Source organism: Pyrgilauda ruficollis, unplaced genomic scaffold (genome assembly GCF_017590135.1).
Source record: "Pyrgilauda ruficollis isolate IOZ18807 unplaced genomic scaffold, ASM1759013v1 scaffold347, whole genome shotgun sequence".
Classification (NCBI taxonomy): domain Eukaryota; kingdom Metazoa; phylum Chordata; class Aves; order Passeriformes; family Passeridae; genus Pyrgilauda; species Pyrgilauda ruficollis.
In genome coordinates this window covers 79,134-100,727 of record NW_024524901.1, presented here as the reverse complement: position 1 = coordinate 100,727, position 21,594 = coordinate 79,134, and the positions used below count along the sequence as shown (strand labels likewise).

The 21,594-nt window shown below is 50.9% G+C and overlaps 1 protein-coding gene across 1 annotated transcript in view; it reads left to right on the top strand.

Annotated features, from left to right (window-relative positions):
• Positions 1-8,842: 8,842 nt before the first annotated feature.
• ME2 (malic enzyme 2) overlaps positions 8,843-21,594 on the top strand; it is a 37,506-nt gene continuing 24,754 nt past the window's right edge. The window contains exons 1-2 of the mRNA XM_041475268.1: positions 8,843-8,998; positions 15,578-15,704. Coding sequence (XP_041331202.1) covers positions 15,597-15,704 — 108 coding nt within the window. The 5' untranslated portion in view covers positions 8,843-8,998; positions 15,578-15,596. The remainder of the gene's footprint in view (positions 8,999-15,577; positions 15,705-21,594) is intronic.

Sequence of the window (21,594 nt, the reverse complement as noted above, 5' to 3'; positions counted from 1 at the left end):
GCTAACATAGCCCTTGAATTCCTCTATTTTCCAGACTGCAAGCCCCACTAAACAGGTTCTGAATGGATTTTGCACCCCTCCTAAGCTTAAGCATATTGATTTTTGATTAGTGAGATTTGCAAAAGTCACCCATATATTTTCTCGAGGTACATTAAAGTCTAGCATTTCATAAGCATCAGCTGCTAAGCAAGCTAACAGAATTAGTTTGATCATTGTGTCTCACTATTTACTGTCACTATTTACTGTGCCGTTTATTCTTTCGTTTAGGGGGAGTTTCTCTTATGTAGAGGCGCTGAAGCCTTGCAATACAACTATCCAGGGCAGCATCAGGATCTCTGCCTTCTCTTATTGGGCCAATTACAGAGGAACCTAAATGTGGTACTTTATGCCTACACCTTGCAGCAATAATATGCGAATTTGGCACCGTTGTAACCAATGTTTAATTCTCCATCGAGCCCAAGCTAAAATGAGCTGTTCTGGTGCCTCGTACACACTTCGAACTTGTGCATAAGGTATTCCTGATTCTTGTTCTACTGCTAGGCCCCAATCATCCCGTCTTAGGTCGTCACTCTGACACCCCCCACACCACAGCCTATAGATTAACCTCTGCTATCTTATACTCCCGCACCAGTCCTTTGGCGTTCTGGTGATACTGCGCATGTGACTCACGGGCATCGGCCAACCTATCATCTGTGATATTCATAACCAATTTATCTGCTCTAGCATTGCCTTCTCCAAGACCAGTGTCCCATTTATGACTCCTAATATGGATAATACAATAAGGTGTTGTTCTGGTCCCCAATGCCTTTTTCAACCACAGCAGAAGTTCATACAGTCTTTTGTTTTGAACCTCCTTCACAGAGGCATCCTCTATCCTTTGTGCCACCCCAGCAACATAATATGAGTCAGTAACAACGTTCAAAGGCCCTTTAAATTCACTTAGAGCCCACACAACAGCAAGTAACTCCAATGTCTGTAGGCTATCCGCAGGGGTAGCCTCCACAATTTTGTATTTCCATTGGGAGCCTTCTTTCCATGTAACTGCTGCTTTTCTGGATTTCTTCCCGGCATCAGTGAAAGCTGTAGTGGCTCCTGCTATGGGCTGCTCTGATCGTAGGGGTTTCGTCACCCAGTCCCATTCTTTCAACCATTGGATGTGCCGTGGGACAAGTGGGCCTGTACAAACATTTGCCCCTGATCCTAAAAGCGCTATCTGCAAGTCCTCAGAATTTAACAAGTACCAGTCCAAATCATCCTTTTTCATTGGCAAATAAATTGTTACTGGTTCTGTGCCAGTAACTTCCACAATTCTTGTTCTCCCCTTGCGTAATAATGCTGCTATCTGCTCAATTTTTGTACTAATTGTTCTTTTAGCATGTAACGGCGGGGACAGCCATTCCAGGACCCTGCTCTCCCCTGTTTTCTTTTCAACCTGCGTGAGTGCTCCAAGTAAATGAGTGGGAGTGCGCCGCATCAACATACAATTGACATAAGGTAGGGGAATTGCGCATCCCTTGTGGTAATACAGTCCACTCAAAACGTTTATCTGGTTCTTTTCTATTAATAGATGGCAATGTAAATGCAAATCGTTTTGTATCCTTAGGGTGAAGGGCAATAGTAAAGAAACAGTCCTTTAAATCAATTATCAAAAGAGGCCAATTCTGTGGAAGCATAGCTGGATTTGGGAGACCTGGTTGTAAAGCTCCCATCGCTTCCATCTGTGCATTCACTGCCCTAAGGTCATGTAACAGACGATATTTTCCAGACTTCTTTTTAATGACAAAAATGGGAGTATTCCAAGGGCTAGTGGATAATTTCAAATGTCCCTGGTGAAATTGTTCCTCGACTAATTTATGAGCATGGAGTAGACTTTCCCCTTTTAAAGGCCATTGCTTAACCATTACTGGTGTATCACTAACCCAAGTAAGTGGAATGGGGAAAGTCCAAGCAATGGCAATCACCCCAAAGGGTGCTCATTGGACAAAACCACTCCTAACTGAGCCAAAATGTCTCTTCCAATTAAACAGTGCACTGTCGGGGGTAATGGCACTACAGACAGGACAGTTACTAAATTTTGATTTTCTATGGTGACTTTTACTGGAGGTGTCTTCTGAGCTAATGTAAACCCTCCAACACCTGTTACCGTATCAGCTGTCTGAGTGGCAGGCCAATCCCTGGGCCATTTCTCAGGGGAAACAATGCTGGTATCTGCCCCAGTATCTAAAAGACCCCAAAGTTCAATTGTCCGGTCTGCATAGGTAATTTTCACCTTCTTTTTGGGTCTACTATGTAAGTCCATTGTAAGCATTGCTAGTCCAGAGGACCCAAATCCCTGGTCACCTCGAGAATGTTGTAATTGTGGTTGTAATCCCTTAGTGAATTGTGGTAACGGAACAAGTTGAGCAATTCGTTGACCCTTTTCTATCGTTAATGGGGGAAAAGGGGTATATGCCATTATTTGTATTTCTCCTGTATAATCAGCATCAATAACTCCAGGTAACACAAATAATCCCATTATGGAAACAGAGGAACGTCCCAGTAGTAAGGCTCCATAGGATTGTCCCTTAATTTGTACAGGTCCACGAAGGATATCTGTCATTAGGAGGGCACCACAGGCGCTAAATAGGCTCACACCTGGCAAAGGGCTGGAGCCCAGGGGCCATCACACCTGGTGTGTATCTCGGGTGCCTCTGGCAGCAGCACCAGGTTCATTGTTTTACTTCTCTTCACCCCAGCATCCGTCCCCCCTCAGCCAAAGCCTTCCAGACATCCTTTATCCTGTCCCACTGCCCCCGTGACACCTCCAGACGTGCTGAAGACCTGCCTGTCTCCAGGAGCCTTCTCCAAGCTTCAGTCAGAGCTACTGAAGCAGCAGGAGACAAGGACAAGGCTCCTGCTGCTCTTTGCTCCCACGCCAGTGGCTGCTCCAAGGCTGAAATTTAATTATTGCAGCCCATCAATAAATGTGGCTGCTGGTGCTCAGCTCTGCATGTGAAATACAGAACTGTGTTCGGTGCCAGGCACACACAGGCAACGTGTGTACCTGTGATTGTGTATGCGTGGAAACCGACCACGGGACAGCTATAAAGACAATTCTAATAAATAACTGAGGAGTAAAGCATGGAAGAAGAAGGCCTTTGAACTCATCCTTCGTTCGCAATTAACCTTTATAAGTCTTCAGCTGATTTAGGAGCATTCGAATTAAATGTTGCTCTTTGACAGGAACTTCTGCTTGTAGCTAAGCCTTAAACAGTTTTGCAATAATAACCTTTTGAAGTATAATTTTAGAATACTGCTTGTAGTAAGGATCTTTCAAACTATAGCTTTAGAATATATAAAAAGGGAACATGCTTATCTCGACGCCTTAACAAAACAGTGAAAAGCAGCTTGAGAAAGGAAGATAAACGACTCAAGGATTGATAGTTTTGACCAAGGGAACCTGGACATCACTGTTATGAGATTTATAGTCCTTGCAATTAAAAGGTGGACCCGCATCTGGAATCTGGACCTCACCAGCTGGGAGACTTCTTTCTTCTTTTGAAGCTGGACCCCACCATCTGGGGGTACTCCTTTCTGGGATACATCCTGAGAAAAACTAAATCACAACAGTGTATAGAATTGTGACGTAAAAACTGGGAACAGGAACTGCTGAGAAAGCTCATGAGCACCCCTATAAATACCTGTAAGCCCCAACTATCGGCGTGCAGCTGGAGGGAAAACTTCCCCCGCTGTACCCAGCGCTGCATCGCCCATACTTTACCGTATTAATTAATAAATTGATTGCTGCTTGAATATTGGCCTCGTCAAGCTTCTCATTAATAACAAGCGTCCTGCTGTGCCCCACCAGCCGAGATGGAGCACAGCAGCACCGAGCCGAGGGGATGGATGGGCCAGAGGGGTGCTGTGGGATGGCTTCTGGAAGGAGGCTCCTGGAGACGAGGGCAGGGAAAGGTCCCGGTGTGTCTGCAGCAGAGCTGGGAGCGTGGCACAGCCCCTGTGAATAAATGTGCCTGCTCTCAGTGCAGCCAGCAGCAGCCAGGGGAAGGGGCTTGCCGCGATTCCCAGCAGGAAAGCAGGTTTGTTAGGGGATGAAAGCAGCAAAATGGCTCAGCCCCCACTGCCAGAGCCACTCGCTGTGGGCACCCAGAGCCCCGTCCCACCTGGCCTTGAATGCTTCCCGGGATATCTGTCACCTCTCTGGGCAACCCGGGCCAACCTCATCAGACAGCTTGCCATCCTCATTATAACTTACCCCAATAAATTGACCATCCTCACCATAAAGGGCTTCTTCCTTCTATCCAGCCCAGCTTTCACCTGGTCAGCCCATCTCAGGATTTCTCACTGTGTCCCTGGCTGTCCAGCAGTTCAGCAGATTAGATCCAACCTGAGGTCAATCTGGCCTAAAAAGAGGCTGCAGATCACAAGAAGAGAAAGTAAAACATAAATTAAGGAGCAGAAAGAGACATATCTGTTAACCTACAGTGAGAGCCACTGACAAAGGAATTTGTCACTCAGCACCACTGTGGGCTGTTCCCATGTGAGCTGGTCTCAGGGCCTGACACTTCTGCATACACCGGAGCCCAAAAAGGCTAAAGGAGAAATTTTACACAGAAATGCTTTAAAACAGAATGAAATTACCAGTCAGAAACTGAATGCAAAGAGTGGAAACAGTGTAAACATACTTAGCTCTGTTGTTGCTCTAAAGAACTAAACAGGGCAAGGCTGGTGGACAGCAGTAATATCTTTTAGTGGAATTGGTGTAAAAAAAGACATTATTTTTCTTCACAAACCTTGCCTCGGGGCAGCCATCATCCTTACTGCTTCAGCCTCATGGAAATGTGAAGAGTCAGTGGGGTCATTTCTCTGTACCAGGCATGTCAGAGTGAACAATCAACATTGCTTTTTAACAGAAATAAAGAGCAGAAGGCCAAGAGGCCAGTTTTCATCAAAACACAGAAACCTTCTGAGGGATGTCTTGTTCTGCTGGTCCATACTGCAAAACCTTCAGAGATTGGAGTGAGATAAAAGCCAGTATCACTGCTTAAATAAATATTTGTTCTGTATTAGCTGTATACACAGAGCTACATTATCAGTGAGTTTATGGGAGTGACAGCGCAGCACCATGGAAGGAATGAAAGGACAGATCTAGGCATCTAGAACAGAAATTATTTTAGTTTAGTTATTTTCATCAAGGATCAGTGACAGGAAAAACAAGAACACAGGGTCCAGTGCTGGTGACGATACTTTAAATAAGATACTTGAAAAATGGAAAATATTACAGAAAGGAGAGTCAAAACTATCTCAAGGATGGGGAACAAAAGTCTTCTGTGTACTTTATCAGGCATTAAGTGGTTAAAACCACTATGGTTTATCACAAGAAAAATGGAGAAAGGAAATTCTCTTCAGCAAAGAGACAAAAAACAAGCAGAAGATGACCAGAAGCTTAGGAAGACGATAAAGAGAAATGGAATCCAGTTTTAGGATGGTGGAAGTGACTTAAGAAACCACCTTGGTGTGGTTTACGAGAACTACCTTCAAACAGTGATGATTTTTGGGAGATGCAGTTTTAATTTAGCACAAACCACTGTCTCCCTCTGGAAAGGAGCCCCAGTAGAACAAAACGGCCTGTGCATGCAGGAAACGTGGAGTGATCATGAAAGAGCCATCTGCTGCATTAGAAATTCCTGAATGGATTCCCACCCGGCAGTGGGCGAGCTGTGACACTCCGGGGGCCGCTCCAGCCCCGCCAGGAGGGGCGGCAGCTCCGTGCTGGCTGGATTTAGGGAGCCCAGGAGCTCCAGGGGTCACGGCGCTTCTCTTGGCAACAGCAGAGCGACGTTCCGTGTGCCAGGGGAGACTTCCGAGTGAGCTCCAAATACGGTGACAAAGGCCCTGCGGAGGAAGGAGGAGCAGCTGCTGCTCTGGTTCTGCAGCACAGGCAGGGGCACAGACACTCACAGAGACAGACAGCGAGGGACCTTGGGGACACGTGGTGGCCCTGGCAGTGCTGGGGAATGGTTGGACTTTAGGGTGTGAGGGCTTTTCCATCCCCAATGGTTCTGCGGTTCCATGGCCCTGCTGCTCCCCATGGCAGCTGGGGCCGTGCTGGGGCACGGAGCACAGCCAGGCCTCCTCTGCACAGTGACCTGTGTCTCGGAAAAGGCTTGGAGCCTGGATTTGGGAAGCAAAGTGGTGCCAGGCGGGCTGGCAGGCAGCGGGTGCCCTCTGGAAATGACAGCTCTCCCTGCCCCGCAGCCCACGCTGCAGCCCCTGGGGCACAGCTTTTCCTCTGCTGTCACTAATTACAGCCCAGCTCCCCTGGCAGCCCTGCTTGCACAACAAAGCGTGTTTCAGCAAGGCCCCAGCTGCTCATTAGGTGATCCTGGGGAATATCCTCCGCCGGCCCGGAGTGACACGGGTTTACAGCAGAAGTGATTTATGCAGTTTGGGTACGAAGCCAGGCGTTTTTAAATGCCTCCAATTTGGGCTATTTTTAGCCTGGCACAAAGGCATGACCTTGCAGGTTATTTTCGCAATCTCTTTTGTTTATAGGTGCATTATTCAGAAATGTTTCAAACCTGCCACGGTCATGCTGACAGGAGGGGAGGGGGAAAGCAGCTGAATGTGCTCCTCATGACAGGCCTCAAAATCATAATTAGCAGAGGGGGTTTTGATTAAGTAGCTTTACATATCTGATACTGTTACTATAGTGACTCTGCTTCTTTTAACTGCACCGTGCTCCTTTGTACATCAAACTATTTAAATCGTGTTCGGTGCCGGTGGCAGAGAATTAAAATTCTTACTTAATAAAAGTTCTTGTTAAAATAAAAATTTCTCTTTTTAACTGAAAGCGGGGAGCATGAGATGGGATATTGGGCAGGAATTGCTGGCTGGCAGGGTGGGCAGGCCCTGGCACAGGGTGCCCAGAGCAGCTGTGGCTGCCCCTGGATCCCTGGCAGTGCCCAAGGCCAGGCTGGATGGGGCTTGGAGCAGCCTGGGACAGTGGAAGGTGTCCCTGCCCATGGATGATTTAAGGTCCTTTCCAACCCAAACCATTCCAGGATTCTGTGATTAACAGTCTCAAGATCTACAGCACTGGAAAATATCTGAGTTTGGGCTGGAGAGGAGGCAGACAAAGCTGGGACGGGCTGAGCTGTCATGTTTAATACCCCTGTACTTTCCCTCTTTAAACTCTGTGGAGGCTGAGCTGGGATGGGTATCACTTCCACTGAGGTGAGACCTTTGCGAGGACAAACAGCCAAGTGTTATTGTGAAAAGTGATGGTTTTGCTCTTTTCTTCTGCAGTTCCAGTGCTGACCTGCAGTATTAGCTGCCTCGATGACTTCTGCCAAGCCTTCCGTTTGAGTCCAAGGGTATCCCAGCCCTCCCGGCTCCGTGAGGCAGCAGACCAGCAAGGGCTTACCTCAGCACTGTGACCCTGCATGTTTTGAGGAGCCCTATTCCATGCAGGGCATCCAGCACGGTGGCCCTGGCCAGTGGGAGCAGCTTCCACATTGCCACAAGGAACTCTGTGTGGAGTGACCCCATTTCCCTGCCTCCGCTCTCTGCTCCTTCCTTCTGCTTCGCCTTTCCCCCTCAGCCTCCTCCACAGCGGGATGCCTCTGTGGAGCCACGGTCCTCACCGTCCTGGGTGCCACACGGCAGTCACAGACTTGTCCCCTCACAGACCTGTGCCCTCATGGACCCCAGCTCCTCACAGCCCTGTCCCCTCACAGCCCTGTGCCCTCACGGACCCCGTTCCCTCACAGATCCAGACTCCTCACGGACCCCAGCTCCTCACAGCCCCATTCCCTCAGGGACCCAGACTCCTCATGGACCCCAGCTCCTCACAGCCCTGTGCCCTTATGGACCCCAGCTCCTCACAGCCCTGTTCCGTCACGGACCCAGGCTCCTCACGGACCCCAGCTCCTCACAGCCCTGTTCCGTCACGGACCCAGGCTCCTCACGGACCCCAGCTCCTCACAGCCCCCTTCCCTCATGGACCCCAGCTCCTCACAGCCCTGTGCCCTTATGGACCCCAGCTCCTCACAGCCCTGTTCCGTCACGGACCCAGGCTCCTCACGGACCCCAGCTCCTCACAGCCCCCTTCCCTCATGGACCCCAGCTCCTCACAGCCCCGTTCCCTCACAGATCCAGACTCCTCACAGCCCCATTCCCTCACAGACCCAGACTCCTCACAGACCCCAGCTCCTCACAGCCCTGTGCCCTCACGGACCCCAGCTCCTCACAGCCCCGTTCCCTCACGGACCCCAGCTCCTCACAGCCCTGTGCCTTCATGGACCCCAGCTCCTCACAGCCCCCTTCCCTCACGGACCCAGACTCCTCACGGACCCCAGCTCCTCACAGCCCTGTGCCCTCACGGACCCCAGCTCCTCACGTTCCCCATTCCCACTGCCGTTGCCACTGTCATTCCCATCCCCTCCCGTTCTTCTCTATCCCCTCCCATTCTCCATTCCCATTCCTCATTTCCTTACATTCCTCATTCCCATCCCCTCACATTCCCCATTACCATTCCCATCCCCATCCCCTCACGTTCCCCATTCCCATCCCCATTCCCATACGTTTCCCATTCCCGTCCCCTCACGTTCCCCTCACGTTCCCCGTCCCCTCACGCCCCCATCCCCAGTCTCGCCCCGCCCCTCCGCGCCGATTGGCTGTCTCGCCAGTCCAATTAACCTGTGACAGATCCCACCCCGCCGCGCCTGTCCCGCTTTCCCCTCTGCGGGGGCGGGATAAAACGTTCATTGGCCAAACGCCACCACAGCCGGCGAGCTTCCTTGCCTTCTATTGGCTACGCCAGTTATCAGTCACGGCAAACACCCGCCTCCCGGGGTGTCCCTCCCGGGCGCCTCGGTGTTGGCTCCATTCAGTGGCGGGTTTTGCGGTGGACGCAGCTCTGACGGGCGGGCGCTGCTCTCGCTCAGTAGGAACAGGTCGTCGGCCGGCATCGCTCAGCGGGTAGCAGCCGCAGGAGGAGGTAGATCCCGTTCTGGTAACAATTATACAACTGCGGCGGCACACCACAGGCCTCTCTCTCTCTTTATAAACCCGTGTTTGCGGGGCGTTCTGAGGGGCTGGAGGCCGCCCGGGCGCGGGGAGGGGATGGAGCCCGCCCGGGATGCTCCGTGTCCCCGGTCCGGCCCCGCGGGGGGTAGTACCGAAGCAGCAGCACGGCGGTGCGAGGCCCCGAGGCTCGGCCTGCGGCGGAGGCAGCGCTGGGCCCTGCGGCAGGTGCGGAGGGGCCGCGGGAAGCAGCCCCGGCTGTGCCCGTGCGTGTTTACCCCTGTCAGAACGGTGACAAATGGAGCTGCCGGGAGCTGCCCGAGGCCGCGGGGAGCGCCCACCCAGCGGGCCCAGCCGCTCCCGCCGCCCCCCCGCGCCGGGCCCGACCTGCCCTGAACTTCCCCGTGGCCCTGGAGAGTGAAAGTTGGGAAGGAGCGGAGCAGCTGGCGCGGCCTTGGAGCAGGAAGCGCCGGCCGGTCCTTCGGAGCTGCTGTTTGGGTTTGGCCTCCTGGCTGCTCGTTCGGCGAAGCGGCGGGGGCTGGCTCCACGCTCTAAAATGTACTGACTAAGGGGTGGTGTCTGAGCAGCCCGGGGTGTTGTGTCATGGCAAGAATCTCATAACTAACAGGAGAAAAACCAAACCGAACTTACAGCACGCTGATAAAGGGTTGGTGAAAAAGGACAGACTTGCAGCCAAGCAAAATCAAAACCACCAAATGTCGATTGTTTGGTGTCTTTGTGTTGGTAATTCCAAAAAGTAGTGAGCATCAAAGGGAGGTGTTCTATGTACCTGTGATTTACATGTGGGCAAATGAAGAGCTGGGCAGAATGTGCAGCTCTGCAGGTGGCCCGTGTGTGTGCAGCCAGCAGTGTCTAATGCCTTATTAGAAGCTATAACATCTGTAGAAATTTAACCTGAGCCTGCGTTTTAGAAGAAACTGTGTGTTACAGTCGCAGGAGGGAAGTTCTGATAGTCCTGCGCGGTGGCTTGTGAGTCAGCAGCTTGAGTGCAGGCAAGGTTTGGAGCTTTTTGCTCTGCAAACTAAGGCAGAAGCTGTTAAAGTGCGTGGTAGCACGCTGTGGTTGAGTGAGTGCTAATTGAATGCTCATCTTTACGAGTGGTGCCAGCACCTTCCCTGCAGCTGGAGCAGCACTGGTAGCTCGTGGTGCATGGGTGGGCTCTCAGGTTCTTCTGTAATTTAGGTGGGGTATTTATTTTTGAAGCCCTGGCCAGCACACGCTGAGGTTTGTAAGAGGTTGGCAGGCGTGCACTTCACCTGCAGTGAGCTGCCAGCAGCTCGGCTTCTCTGCTCAGTGCTCAGCTGCTTTCCCAGGAAGAACTCCGTTTGTACGTGCAGCAGTTGTTGGCAACATCCTTGTCCACCCCTCAACCTGTATCCAAAAACAAAATCTGTGTTTCTGAGTTGAACAGCTCCAGCACAGGGGTGTGCCAGTTCTGCAGAGCTTGGGTACCTTTCTGCTATTCCTGGAGTACTCCCAAGGGCTTTTAGGATGAGGTCTTTGTCCTTACCTTTACCCCCAGTGGCCCTCCTAGTTACACAAATTAAAATAAATCGTGTCAGACCTGGCCAAAAATACTGCTGCTGCAGTTTCCACAGTAAAAGATAATGGACTTGCTGGTGCTTAACAATCAGAATATTTAGGTCAGTAAATGTATAAAAATACATCTCTCTGATGTTGTCTGGTAAGAGCTGCTACCAACCAAGACCCCAATACCAAACAATTCAGCCATATTTTCTGCTCGTGCTGCAAGAAGTCTGATAGTACTGTAAATTACAGAAAGTGAGAAATACTCTGTTCAGGAAGTGTTCTGAATCATTCTCATCCGAGCTCACCTAAGTGTGCTTTGTTTAGTGAATGTTTCCAGCCTCAAGTGGTGAGCTTGCTCAGTCTGCCTGGGTGCTCCACACCTAACTTTTCTTCCTGTTGGACAGGCTGCCTCAGAATAAAAGGGAAGAAAAGCAATTCCAATATGCTAAATATCTGCTTCCAAAATAACCCGCCTGCCTCTGCCAAACACTTCATTAGTAATTTCTGCCCATGACTGTTCCTTTTAATCTGCAGATCTCAAGGTGCCTTAGAAACGTCCTTTAAAGGGGTGGCCCAGGACTTTGCTGGAGGGGACCTGAAATAGTTTTGCAAGTGTTTCCTGCTGCCTTTCCTCAGCAGTAGCACCTGGTCAGCTCAGGGAGCCAGAGGTGCCGAGCTGCTGAGCAGAACCACGCGCCCCCTCCTCAGCCCTCTGCTCCCTCCTCCTGGGATGCTCCTGTTCTGGAAAAAAAGTGACTCCTTGTCCTGCTGAAGGGCGGTGGGTGCAGGGGGAGCTGCTTTCTTTAGGTGGAAGTCTCGTGGGGAGACACACTTATAGCCTGTGCTCGCCTAATGTAATAATTTTAGACTACTTTATCATTACTGAAGTGATGAAGCCAGCTAGTGTGTGCCTGGTTTGTGTCATGCTTGGGTGGGTCAGGCTGGGCTGGTTATTACTGTAAAAAAAAAAGATGATAGAGTGTGGTGCATCCACTCCAGACCTGGGGTGGTGCAGGCTGTGGGGCAGAGGAGACAATGTCTGTTGGGTTAGAAAGGGTTGAGGCCTTAAAGATTGGAAATTCTGTGGGGCCTCCATGGCCTTGGATTAATGATTTCAGCTTGTCAATACAAAAAAGCTCCTCAGCACAAATCAGTTTCTATACAGGAAAGAAAGGCTGGAACAAATCACTGGCACAGGGTTTCAGGAGTGCTGGAAATGCATTTGTGTTTCCCCATCCTTCAGGCTGAAGGCAGGCTGCAGAGTCATCCTCCCCGAGCTGCTGTGCAGGGACAGACACTCCTTGGCACTGAGGGGAGACCCACAGGTCAGGCAGCCTGGGCACTAATTGAAGCTGGCCTTGCTTTAATTGACTCTGAGCTTCCCGACTCTCTGGCCAACCTAATTCTGCCTTTTAAGAGTGTGATGAACCTTTCCCTTAAAAGTAGGTTTTGCCATTTAACAAATCCATAATTGGAGCAGCAGAACATTTGCTCCCAGATAAGGGCGCTTGTGCATATTGGTAATTAGTTTGACCTGGGCAGATGCCTCCTGATAAGGCACAGCAGGGAGCTGTCCTCTGGTGTGCTGATGGATTTAATCCCCTTAATTTGTGACACAGCAACTCAAAAATTCCCAGCTGTGCTGGACTCAGTCTAGAGGTGCTCCACAGTCTGGAGTAGTTTTCACCATTGTCAGGCACTGACAGAGTGAGAGCAGAGATCCTGGTTATGCTGACACAGGTTTGGGTAGGAATTTATTCCTCATTCAGTTCCGCTGTTTTCCTCCTAATTCCTCCTCACAGGACGCTGCACAGGCTCCGTCCTCGGTGTGTTTTCACATCGTAGCAGGTGCTGCTCTTTCCCTCCGTTCCCATCGCTTCCCCACGGAGATGCTGCCAGGGCTGGAGCCCCTCTGCTCTGGAGCCAGCCTGGCCCAGCTGGGGCTGTTCCCTGCACAAGAGAAGGCTCCAGGGACACCTCAGAGCCCCTGCCAGGGCCTCCAGGGGCTCCAGGAGAGCTGCACAGGGACTGGGGACAAGGCCTGCAGGGACAGCACACAGGCAATGGCTGCCACTGCCACAGGGCAGGCACAGATTTGGGGATCTTGGGCAGGAATTGCTGGCTGGCAGGGTGGGCAGGCCCTGGCACAGGGTGCCCAGAGCAGCTGTGGCTGCCCCTGGATCCCTGGCAGTGCCCAAGGCCAGGCTGGACGGGGCTTGGAGCAGCCTGGGACAGGGGAAGGTGTCCCTGCCATGGCCAGGGATGGGGCTGGATGAGCTTTGAGGTCTCTTCCCACCCAAACCACTCTGAGATTCTCTGTCAGCCTCTACTGCCAAAACGATCTCTCCTGTTTGTTGTGGTCTAACTCCCACCCTCTCAAGCCTGGCCTGTCTCTTACAAACCCATCACAAGCCATGTTAGAGCCTCCCCAGACAGCAGCACGACCCAGCCCTTCCATCTCCTTGAAACCACCTGGTGGCTTAGGGACCTTTTGGGGACCTTTCCCCCAGACCTGATGTTGTGGCTCCCCAGCAGAGGTGAGCCATAGAGTGTGAGGCTTGGTTTCCCTCTGTCCTGCCCCACGAGTCCAGGGGACAAGGCTGGTGGCCAGCAGAGCTGGGGTGGGTCACAGAGGGCCACAGCCATGCAGGCAGAGCTGCTGGCAGCCCTGCAGAGCACTATGGACCGGCATGGGGGAGGATTTCCTGCTTGTGAGGTCAGGGTAGGTCATGTTAAGGTGGGTTTTGGAGGCAAGCCCTTGCTAAACCACCACTCAAAATTCTGTGACAAAAGGAGTTGGAGGAGATGTGCAGGGTGGGAGAGGAAACAAACAGGGAACAATGAGAAGAGCAGGGGAGGGAGAGCTCAGGGCTGAGTGACCAGTCAGGTTTTGTGATGGGTATAAATTAACTGGGATCATATCTCTTGGATCTAAACAGAGGGCTCAGTGGAAAATGAAACTTGATTCTCCCCTTCGATGAATCTGAGATAACTCCATCAAGAGAATAATTTTAGGTGCTGGTGTGACACCTCGGAGAGGAGCAAGTCTCCTTTCTCACACATCAGGGAAGAAAGCAAGATTTGTGTCACCTCTGAAAAGCCTTTTCCCCTCTGCCTTGCTGATTAGAGTTAATTGATCAAGTTCAGGTGAATCTAGGCCACAATCTTGTTTGGTTCTTAAATGCCCATTAATTGCACCGAAGTAATTTAAATTTAATTAGAGTTTGGTAGGGTGTGGTGCTTGTTCTGCTTTTTAATTCCTTGTTTGAGGCCTTTGCTGGTGACAGGTTGGCGCCACGGTGGCACCAGGCTGGTGGGACTCTGGGATGGGGTTTGCTGTGGCACTGGAGTCACAGACCATTTTTGGGCTCCCCTGCACGGGGAGATGGACCTGGAGCCTTGGGGTGCTGGCAAGTGAGCAACCAGAGCTAAAACCAGTTAAAGCTGAATCTGGTGATCCTAAAGGCAGCACGGAATTAATGTGTTTTGCAGGACAGAATTAGTTTCCCTGGTCTGATCCTGATTTCCCTGGCAGGCCAGCTGTGCTCGCTCCACCACGTGCAGGTTTGGGGAGGAACAAGCACGTGAGAGGCAGCATTTGTTTGTGCTGCTGGCAAGGCTTCCTCCCGTGCCTCCTGTCCCACTCCACGCAGCAAATTTATGGTCTTTACCCCAAAACAAATCAGCATGGGGGGTTTGAGTGGAATTTTTGTCATTCATAGGCCTAAACAAACAAGTGAAGGTTGAGAGGAAGGGATGCTTCTGGATGCAGAGCAGCTTCCCTCTACCCTTCCTAGTGGGTAGAAGAGAAACTCGGGCATAACTGATACTGAAAAATGTTAAATGTTTGCATAGTTTTTTAATGCTTGGAAAAATTTTCAAGAAAATCCTCAGACTGTAACTTGCCAGGCCAGTCTGCCATCTTAAAAGCTGATTATGTGCAAATTTGATTAGAGCAGGTCTTCTAAAGTATTCAGGCGATGTTTAAGATAATGAAGTTTTGTTCCTTAATTCAATTTTGTCTCCCATCTGGAAGAAATTAAAAATGCAAGCCATGCATCATTTCATTCCTTACGAATATCTCATGCCCTGCTTTACTGTCCCTGCCTGTCTGGGCTGTGAGTGTAGCTGGGCTGGGGGTGACGGGTCCCCTCTCCTGGTCCTCTGCTGTCCTGGCTGTGTCCTGGTGTGTCCCCTCCCTGTGTCACCACCCAGACCATGGTCCTGCTGAGGTCCTGCCCTGCTTCCTGTTCTCTCTCTCTCTCAGTGAAATAATCTTTGGGAGGTGAATCCACTGCGCATTCCCTGCTGGTCCTGCCTTATACGAGCACGTGGTAAATGGTAATTTCTTCACCAAAGAGCTTGTGATCAATAACGGATTAAAATGAGTTCAAGAGTTGCTAACACCTGTCAGGATTAGAACTTGGGTTATACAAACAATTTTTAATTATTTTAGGGAAACATCCTTTAAAGGATATATTCTCTCTGAAAATAAAACTTTTTAAAGTTTGGAATTGTAAAAACTTGAACCTGTAATCCCCAATTCAGTGGAGTTTTTGGCCATTTTAATTCCACATTTTGTTGTAGCAGAGTTTCAATATGCTGACAGACACAGTTTCTCCCCCGTGCTGTCCAGGCCAGAGGTTTCATTGGAGAGCTCCAGAGGATCTCAGTGAGGATTTTGTGGCTGCACCTACCCAGGCTGTCCCATCCTGGCTGGCATTTGCGCCAGTGCCGGGTCCACAGGTCACAGCTAAAATCACTGCTGGCATTTCTGCTCTGCCGGGAGGATCCCTGCGTTCCCTCACTCAGTGCTCTCAGCATTCCAAGCCCTTCCTGCCTTTTCCTCCTGGCTACCGCAAGGCGGTTTTGGGCTGTTACTTCCCGGTGTTAAAAGGAGTCTCACGCTGCCAGGGCTTCCCTGTGGCAGCAGGGAGCCCTGGGAGTGTCGGGGGGCTCTGCTGGCCTGCGAGGTGCCTGAGTGCTGCCTTTGCCTCGGCAGGTGCTGCGGAGGAGCGAGGATGCTGTCCCGACTGCGCGCGGCCTGGGCGCCCTGCGCGGCGGCGCGGCGCGGCCTGCACACCAAGGAGAAGGGCAAGCCGCTCATGCTGAACCCGCGCACCAACAAGGTGGGTGTGAGTCCTGTCCGTCTGTCTGTCTGCCTCTGCTGAGAGGCCCGTGCACCGTGTCCCGTGCTGGGGCGCAGCCGGAGCGGGGCGGCGAGGCAGGGAGCGGTTCCTGACCCGCAGAGCGAGCGCTGCTCCGGCCGGTGCTGCCCTGGGCACAGAGGGGCTGCTGGCACTGCCTCGCCCTGCTGAGCTGGGGACAGCTTGGGAGAGGTCTCTTTCAACCTCATGATTCTGTGATTCTGTAACCATAGGAGGTGTTAGCCTCTCTATACTAGCCCTGGCCCTTTCCTGGGACACTGAGACTTGGGGCTGAGCCACATCACCTAAGAAACATCCCTCTGCAGAGTCTGAAAGAGCATCTAAAAATAACCTTTGGTGGGAGCTAATTGGGAGGTACAGATATCATGTTAATTCCATGCTTTGAGGTAGACTTATAAGAAAGAAGCATTTTGTTCCCTTCACTAAACTGTTCCTGTTTCCACAAGCCCATCCTCAACCTCTTTTTTTTTTTTTTATCCCACTGGAGCTGTGGTGGCCTTCAGGAATCTTGCAGCCATTAATGTGTAAATTAAAACTGGTAAGAAATCAGATGAGGGCTTTTGGTGACTGATCCAAGATGTCTGAAGTGGTCAAGAAAGGTGGCACATCTGCCTGTCTCTGACAGGGCATTTCCTGGGCTGTGGGGCTGGGTTATTTCACCCTTCCCTTTCTGCCCCGGACAGTAGAGTGCAAGGTGCATCCATCCTGCCCGAATCCAGGCTGCCTAAAGGGAGGGAGAGAGAACTGTGGAAGGTAGAGACTGGCTGACTGCAAACTGAAGTTGAGATTGCTGTGTCAGGGAAGGAGAAAAGAGTAGATTGGTGTGATTTGTCAAGATCAGATGGTCTCGAGACTTTCTGAGCTCTGAAGACTTTGACATGCCATGGAAATTACTTCAAGCCCTGTAAGCTTTTCTAAATGCTGATTATGCAATTGTATTCTGAAACAAGAACAATAGGTCATTTCTTACTGTTTTTCTGGTGGTAATATCCTTCCATTTTTTTTAACCCTGGAATTCCCAGCTGGACTGAGCGCAATGCAATTGTTTTTCTTGAGGAGTAGAAGGCAGTAGGGAGCTTCTGGTTAATGGCAATTGATTTTTTGAATGCCTCCAAGAAGTTACACTGGTGAGAGGGAACCCCATTCTGCATTAGTTTGTCTCTGCTGTGTCAGCCTGTCCTTCCTGCTGACGCCTGTTGGAATGGATCAGAAAGCTCACTGAGTGATACTGCTGGATGCAGTATCTGTATGGAAATGCATTTTGGATATTCAGCAAAGACATAAATTATTTATTAAACACACCGAGTACTTTACCCCTTGTGGATAGATATAGATATATATTATCTACATACAGAAACAGATAAAGGGTGTTATTTCTTGCTGTCAGCTTGTTGAGGTTATCATGTTTTACTTGATTACATTTAATTTTTACATCTTCTATCAACTCTGCAGAACATCTGGTCTCCCCTAAGGCACGTGTCCCTGTAACAAGAGCTGCAGAAGGACAGCATCAGGGGCAGGAGCCAGCCCTCACCCTTGTGCAAACTAATCTGTTGCTCTTTGCCACTGGAGTAGGTTTTTCTCTTCCAATTGTTTTTCTTTTCTTGCCCACCCTCAGCTGTGTCATTTGCAGGCTGTGCAAATGTCACAAACGTCACCTGGTTGCAGGTGGACAGCACCAGCTGGTTTGGGTTTTGGTGTTTGGAGGGCAGATTTGAGGTGTTCATTGTCAGGGGCAGTGGGCTCTCTGTGCTGCAGCCAGCAGCTGCAGAGCCTGCTGCGGCTGCCGTGGCATGGTGCTGCGGCTGCTGTGGTGTGCTGCTGCGACGGCTGAGGCATGCTGCTGCGGCTGCTGTGGCATGGTGCTGTGAGTGCTATGGCATGCTGCTGCGGCTGCTGTGGCATGGTGCTGTGAGTGCTATGGCATGCTGCTGCGGCTGCTGTGGCATGGTGCTGCGAGTGCTGTGGCATGCTGCTGTGAGTGCTGTGGCATGCTGCTGCGGCTGCTGTGGCATGGTGCTGTGAGTGCTGTGGCATGGTGCTGTGAGTGCTGTGGCATGCTGCTGCGGCTGCTGTGGCATGCTGCTCTGCTCCAAGCCCCCTGTGCTGTGACCCCTGCTCCTGACGGGGCTGCCCCTGCAGTCACTTGGCTCCAGGACCTTCTGTCCTGCTGGAGGTCCCTGCCGTGCCAGGCAGCATTTTCAGCTTGCTTAGAACGCTGTTGGGACAAACTCCGTGGTTTAGTGCTGGCAATTAAATCGTTACTGATATGGTGCAGTGCTTCAGATGGGGCAGGGTTTGTTCTTCCAGCACAGAGCAGGTGATGCAGGGGACAAGATCCCTGACTGGCGATGTCTGTTCTGCCACGTGGGGTGCCATCAGAGTGTTCTTGTCTCCACTGGAAATACATGACCTGTAATGTAATCTGTGTGTTTGTTTTCTGTGGCTTGCAGAAAATTTGTGACTGAATAGTTGGCGACACTTGCTGTACTTCAGTTGGTTATTTTAGTTGGTTATTTTGGTGTTCCTGTGAAGAAGGGTGTGATGGTGTTTTATACTGTGGGTTCCATTACCCCGTTTTCCTTAACTCTGTTCCTCAGGATTGTTAGGTTATCACAGAATCCCAGAATCCCTGAGGCTGGAAAAGCCCTCCCAGCCATCGAGTGCAGCCTGTCACCCGATCCGCACCTTGTCACCCAGCCCAGAGCTCTCGGTGCCACGTCCGGGCCTCCTTGGACACCTCCAGGGAGGGGGACTCCAGCTCCTCCCTGGGCAGTTCCAATTCCTGACCTCCCTTTCCATGGGGAAATCCCTTCTGATGTCCAAAAACTCCTCCTGCACTGACAGTGCCTCTCAAAATTTTGGTTTCAGTGGTATCTTTAGGATTTATATATGCACATATTTGTGTGCATGTATCTGCCTGGAAATGGCAATAGTTATGTGCATGGAAATCCATGATAAATGTTAAAGAAACATTCAGTGGTGGCAGGATAATAATCCCAGATTGATCCTGAGGAATTTTACCAGTGTCTTATCTTTCATACAGGTCATCTTCTCATATGTTATATTTTGCTCACAGATTCATCTGTGTTCATTCACAGCTTTTTCAGCCCAATTTATATTCATGCATGGCTTCCAGAATACTTCCAGAAACTGATAAATTTACCTTTGCATAAAGAGATGATTTTCTTAGCGAACTTGTACATGACCTCACTGACTTGTGGGAAATACCCTAACAGTATTATTTCCAATTCAGAATAAAAAAATAAACAGAAAAAAACCAACCAAAGTCAAAGCTATTTTGACAAAATAAAAGGGATAGCACAAGAGAGTGTAAAGAAAGGATTGTATGAGCTTGAAGATGTAAAAGCAGATGCTCCCTTCCACTGCCCTCTCTCACCATGCTGGTTTTGACACATTTCATTTACTTTAATACATTTTAGATTTAGACTTAGCCAGCTGTTGGGCTATCACAGAGCAGCCAAGGCATGGAATACACAGTGCCCCTGTGCCTTCCTGGGGAAGCCAGGATAAACAGGATGTGGGGAGGGAATGCACATGGTGATCGTTGCTAAGAAGTGCAGTGCTCTAAGCGTTGCTATCAGTTTGTGATCAGTCAGGAGGAAGGACCCCAGAGGGCAGGAGAATGACAGAAACTGTGCACACACCCCGGCCCAGAAGTCCCTCCACAGGTCTGTGTCCTGCCCAGGTGGTTGGAGGGGTTCCTGGATGGTTTGGCATGGCCCCCGCACCTGCAGGTTTTACCAGCTTCCCTGAGATCTGCGTGCTTCCAGGAGGAATTACCTGTGGGCACATGGAGCTGTTTAATCTGTAACCAGGTGCCAAAGGTGGCGGGAGGGTATCAAACCTCATTACCTTGGACCAGGTGTTCTGCTCAGCACCTCTGGGCTGGGGGTGGCGATGGAGGAAGGGCACTGCTGAGGGATCAATGCCGTTCAGGGGAGCAGGAGCAGCTGCATCTGCTCGGCTGGAAAAATAGCAGTTTAAAGAGATGTCCCCGGGGCATTCAGGGATTCTCATGACTTGCAGTGTGCAGCTCTGCCGTGGTGTCCGTGGAAAATTTACCCGGGAGAGCCTGGCCACTTCCTTGGCAGGGAGTGGAGGCTTTCTGCTCCTGCTTTTCCCCTCTTGTGCAGGGGAGTGCTCCCAGCTGCCCACGTCAGCTGTGGGCTGGCTGAGCCTGGGTCACCAGCTCAGTTTGGAGTGGTGGGATGTTCCACCTTGCAGAGGGGTCCAGGGGCTGGTGGCACCTTTGCCTGCAGAGCGGGAGTGTAAAAAGGCTTGGAGATCCCATGGGGATCCGGGCTGTGTCACAGTGCATTGCCCTGCTGTGTCTGCCACACCCACCAGGGTACAGACTGCTGCTCTGGGAGAATAAAGGGAGAGAATCCAGTTTAAAAATGGAGGGAAAAAATCAGGAGAGATTTTCTGTTCTCATAAACTTTTATTCTCTGGTGGAGATAGCAAAGATACCTTTGATTCTTATGAATGAACTTTATTAATTTGCAGTGGCGGCATCTTGTGCAATAGTGAACTTTGTGTTTAGCCCATGGGAGCAAAGTCAAGAGAAGCAGCCCACAATCCAACATAAAAGCTGCTTTGTTTTCAAGGTGTTTATGATGCTGCTTCAAAGGCTGTGCTCCCTGCTGAATCTGTTCTGACAATTACTGGGAGTTACAAGGAAACCATTTTTTAAATCTCATGAGTAACTAATTTTCCAAACGGTGGCATGTTTGGATAAATTGTATGTACATCTTTGTCAGGAGCCCTGGGTGGGGTTTTTGCTGTGTGTGAGAGCATTTATGGTTGGTTAAGAGATACACTCTCAGATATGTGGCTGCAAGACTGCAGGTGGGGAAGACTTATCTCCACTACTACTTTCTCTGCTTGGAAACCTCTCAGAATTACTTACTCAGTGGTGCTATAAAAATCCTGCTTGCAGCATCCAGGCTGCTCCACGCAAGGCACGCAGCTAGAATTTGTGTGTGCTGGTATTTATAGCAGCACGGGCTTTGTGTGATGGAGCTGCTGCGAAGTCCCAGCGCCAGTTTGTGGGTTGAAGTTCATGGTGGTTCAGTGTGAGCTTGTCTTAACTAAAATAGCATCAACATTTCACTCCAGTAGCATTTTTCATTCCCCCTCCCAGCAGAAGGTTGGTTTTGTGGCAGTGAATTTGTCCGTGGAGTGTTAATTAATTAATCTGTGGGCTTTGAGATGTGCTGGGTTCCCTCCTGGATGCGCTTCCTGCTTTGTCTGTGCTGGCCTGGAGACGACCCCTGCTTGTTCTGAGCTGAGAAGAGGATTAAGGAGGCTGATGGCAGTGAAAGTGAGCACACAGCACCTGGGGGAAGGAAATCCAGCCTGCACACAGTGATCCTGCTGCTTAGACCCAGACTGCAGGAGTGCTTAAGCACTTAATCCCAGGGAAAGCTGGGGGCAGTTTGGGCCTTAGGTGGGGGTTCTTCCCTTCCTTTGGGCAATTGATGCTGGCTGCGTGGGCCGAGTGAGTGTCAACTGATGTCCTGGGGTTGGCTGTGTCCCCTGATGTGGGGCTGGCTGTGCCCCCTGATGTCCCAGGGCTGGCTGTGCCCCCTGATCTGGGTCTGGCTGTGTCCCCTGCTGTCCCAGGAGTGGCTGTGCCCCCTGATCTGGGGCTGGCTGTGCCCCCTGATCTGGGGCTGGCTGTGCCCCCTGATCTGGGGCTGGCTGTGCGCCCTGATGTCCCAGGGCTGGCTGTGTCCCCTGCTGTCCCAGGAGTGGCTGTGCCCCCTGATCTCCCAGGGCTGGCTGTCCCCGCTGATGGGCCGGGTGAGGCTGTTGCCCCTGATCT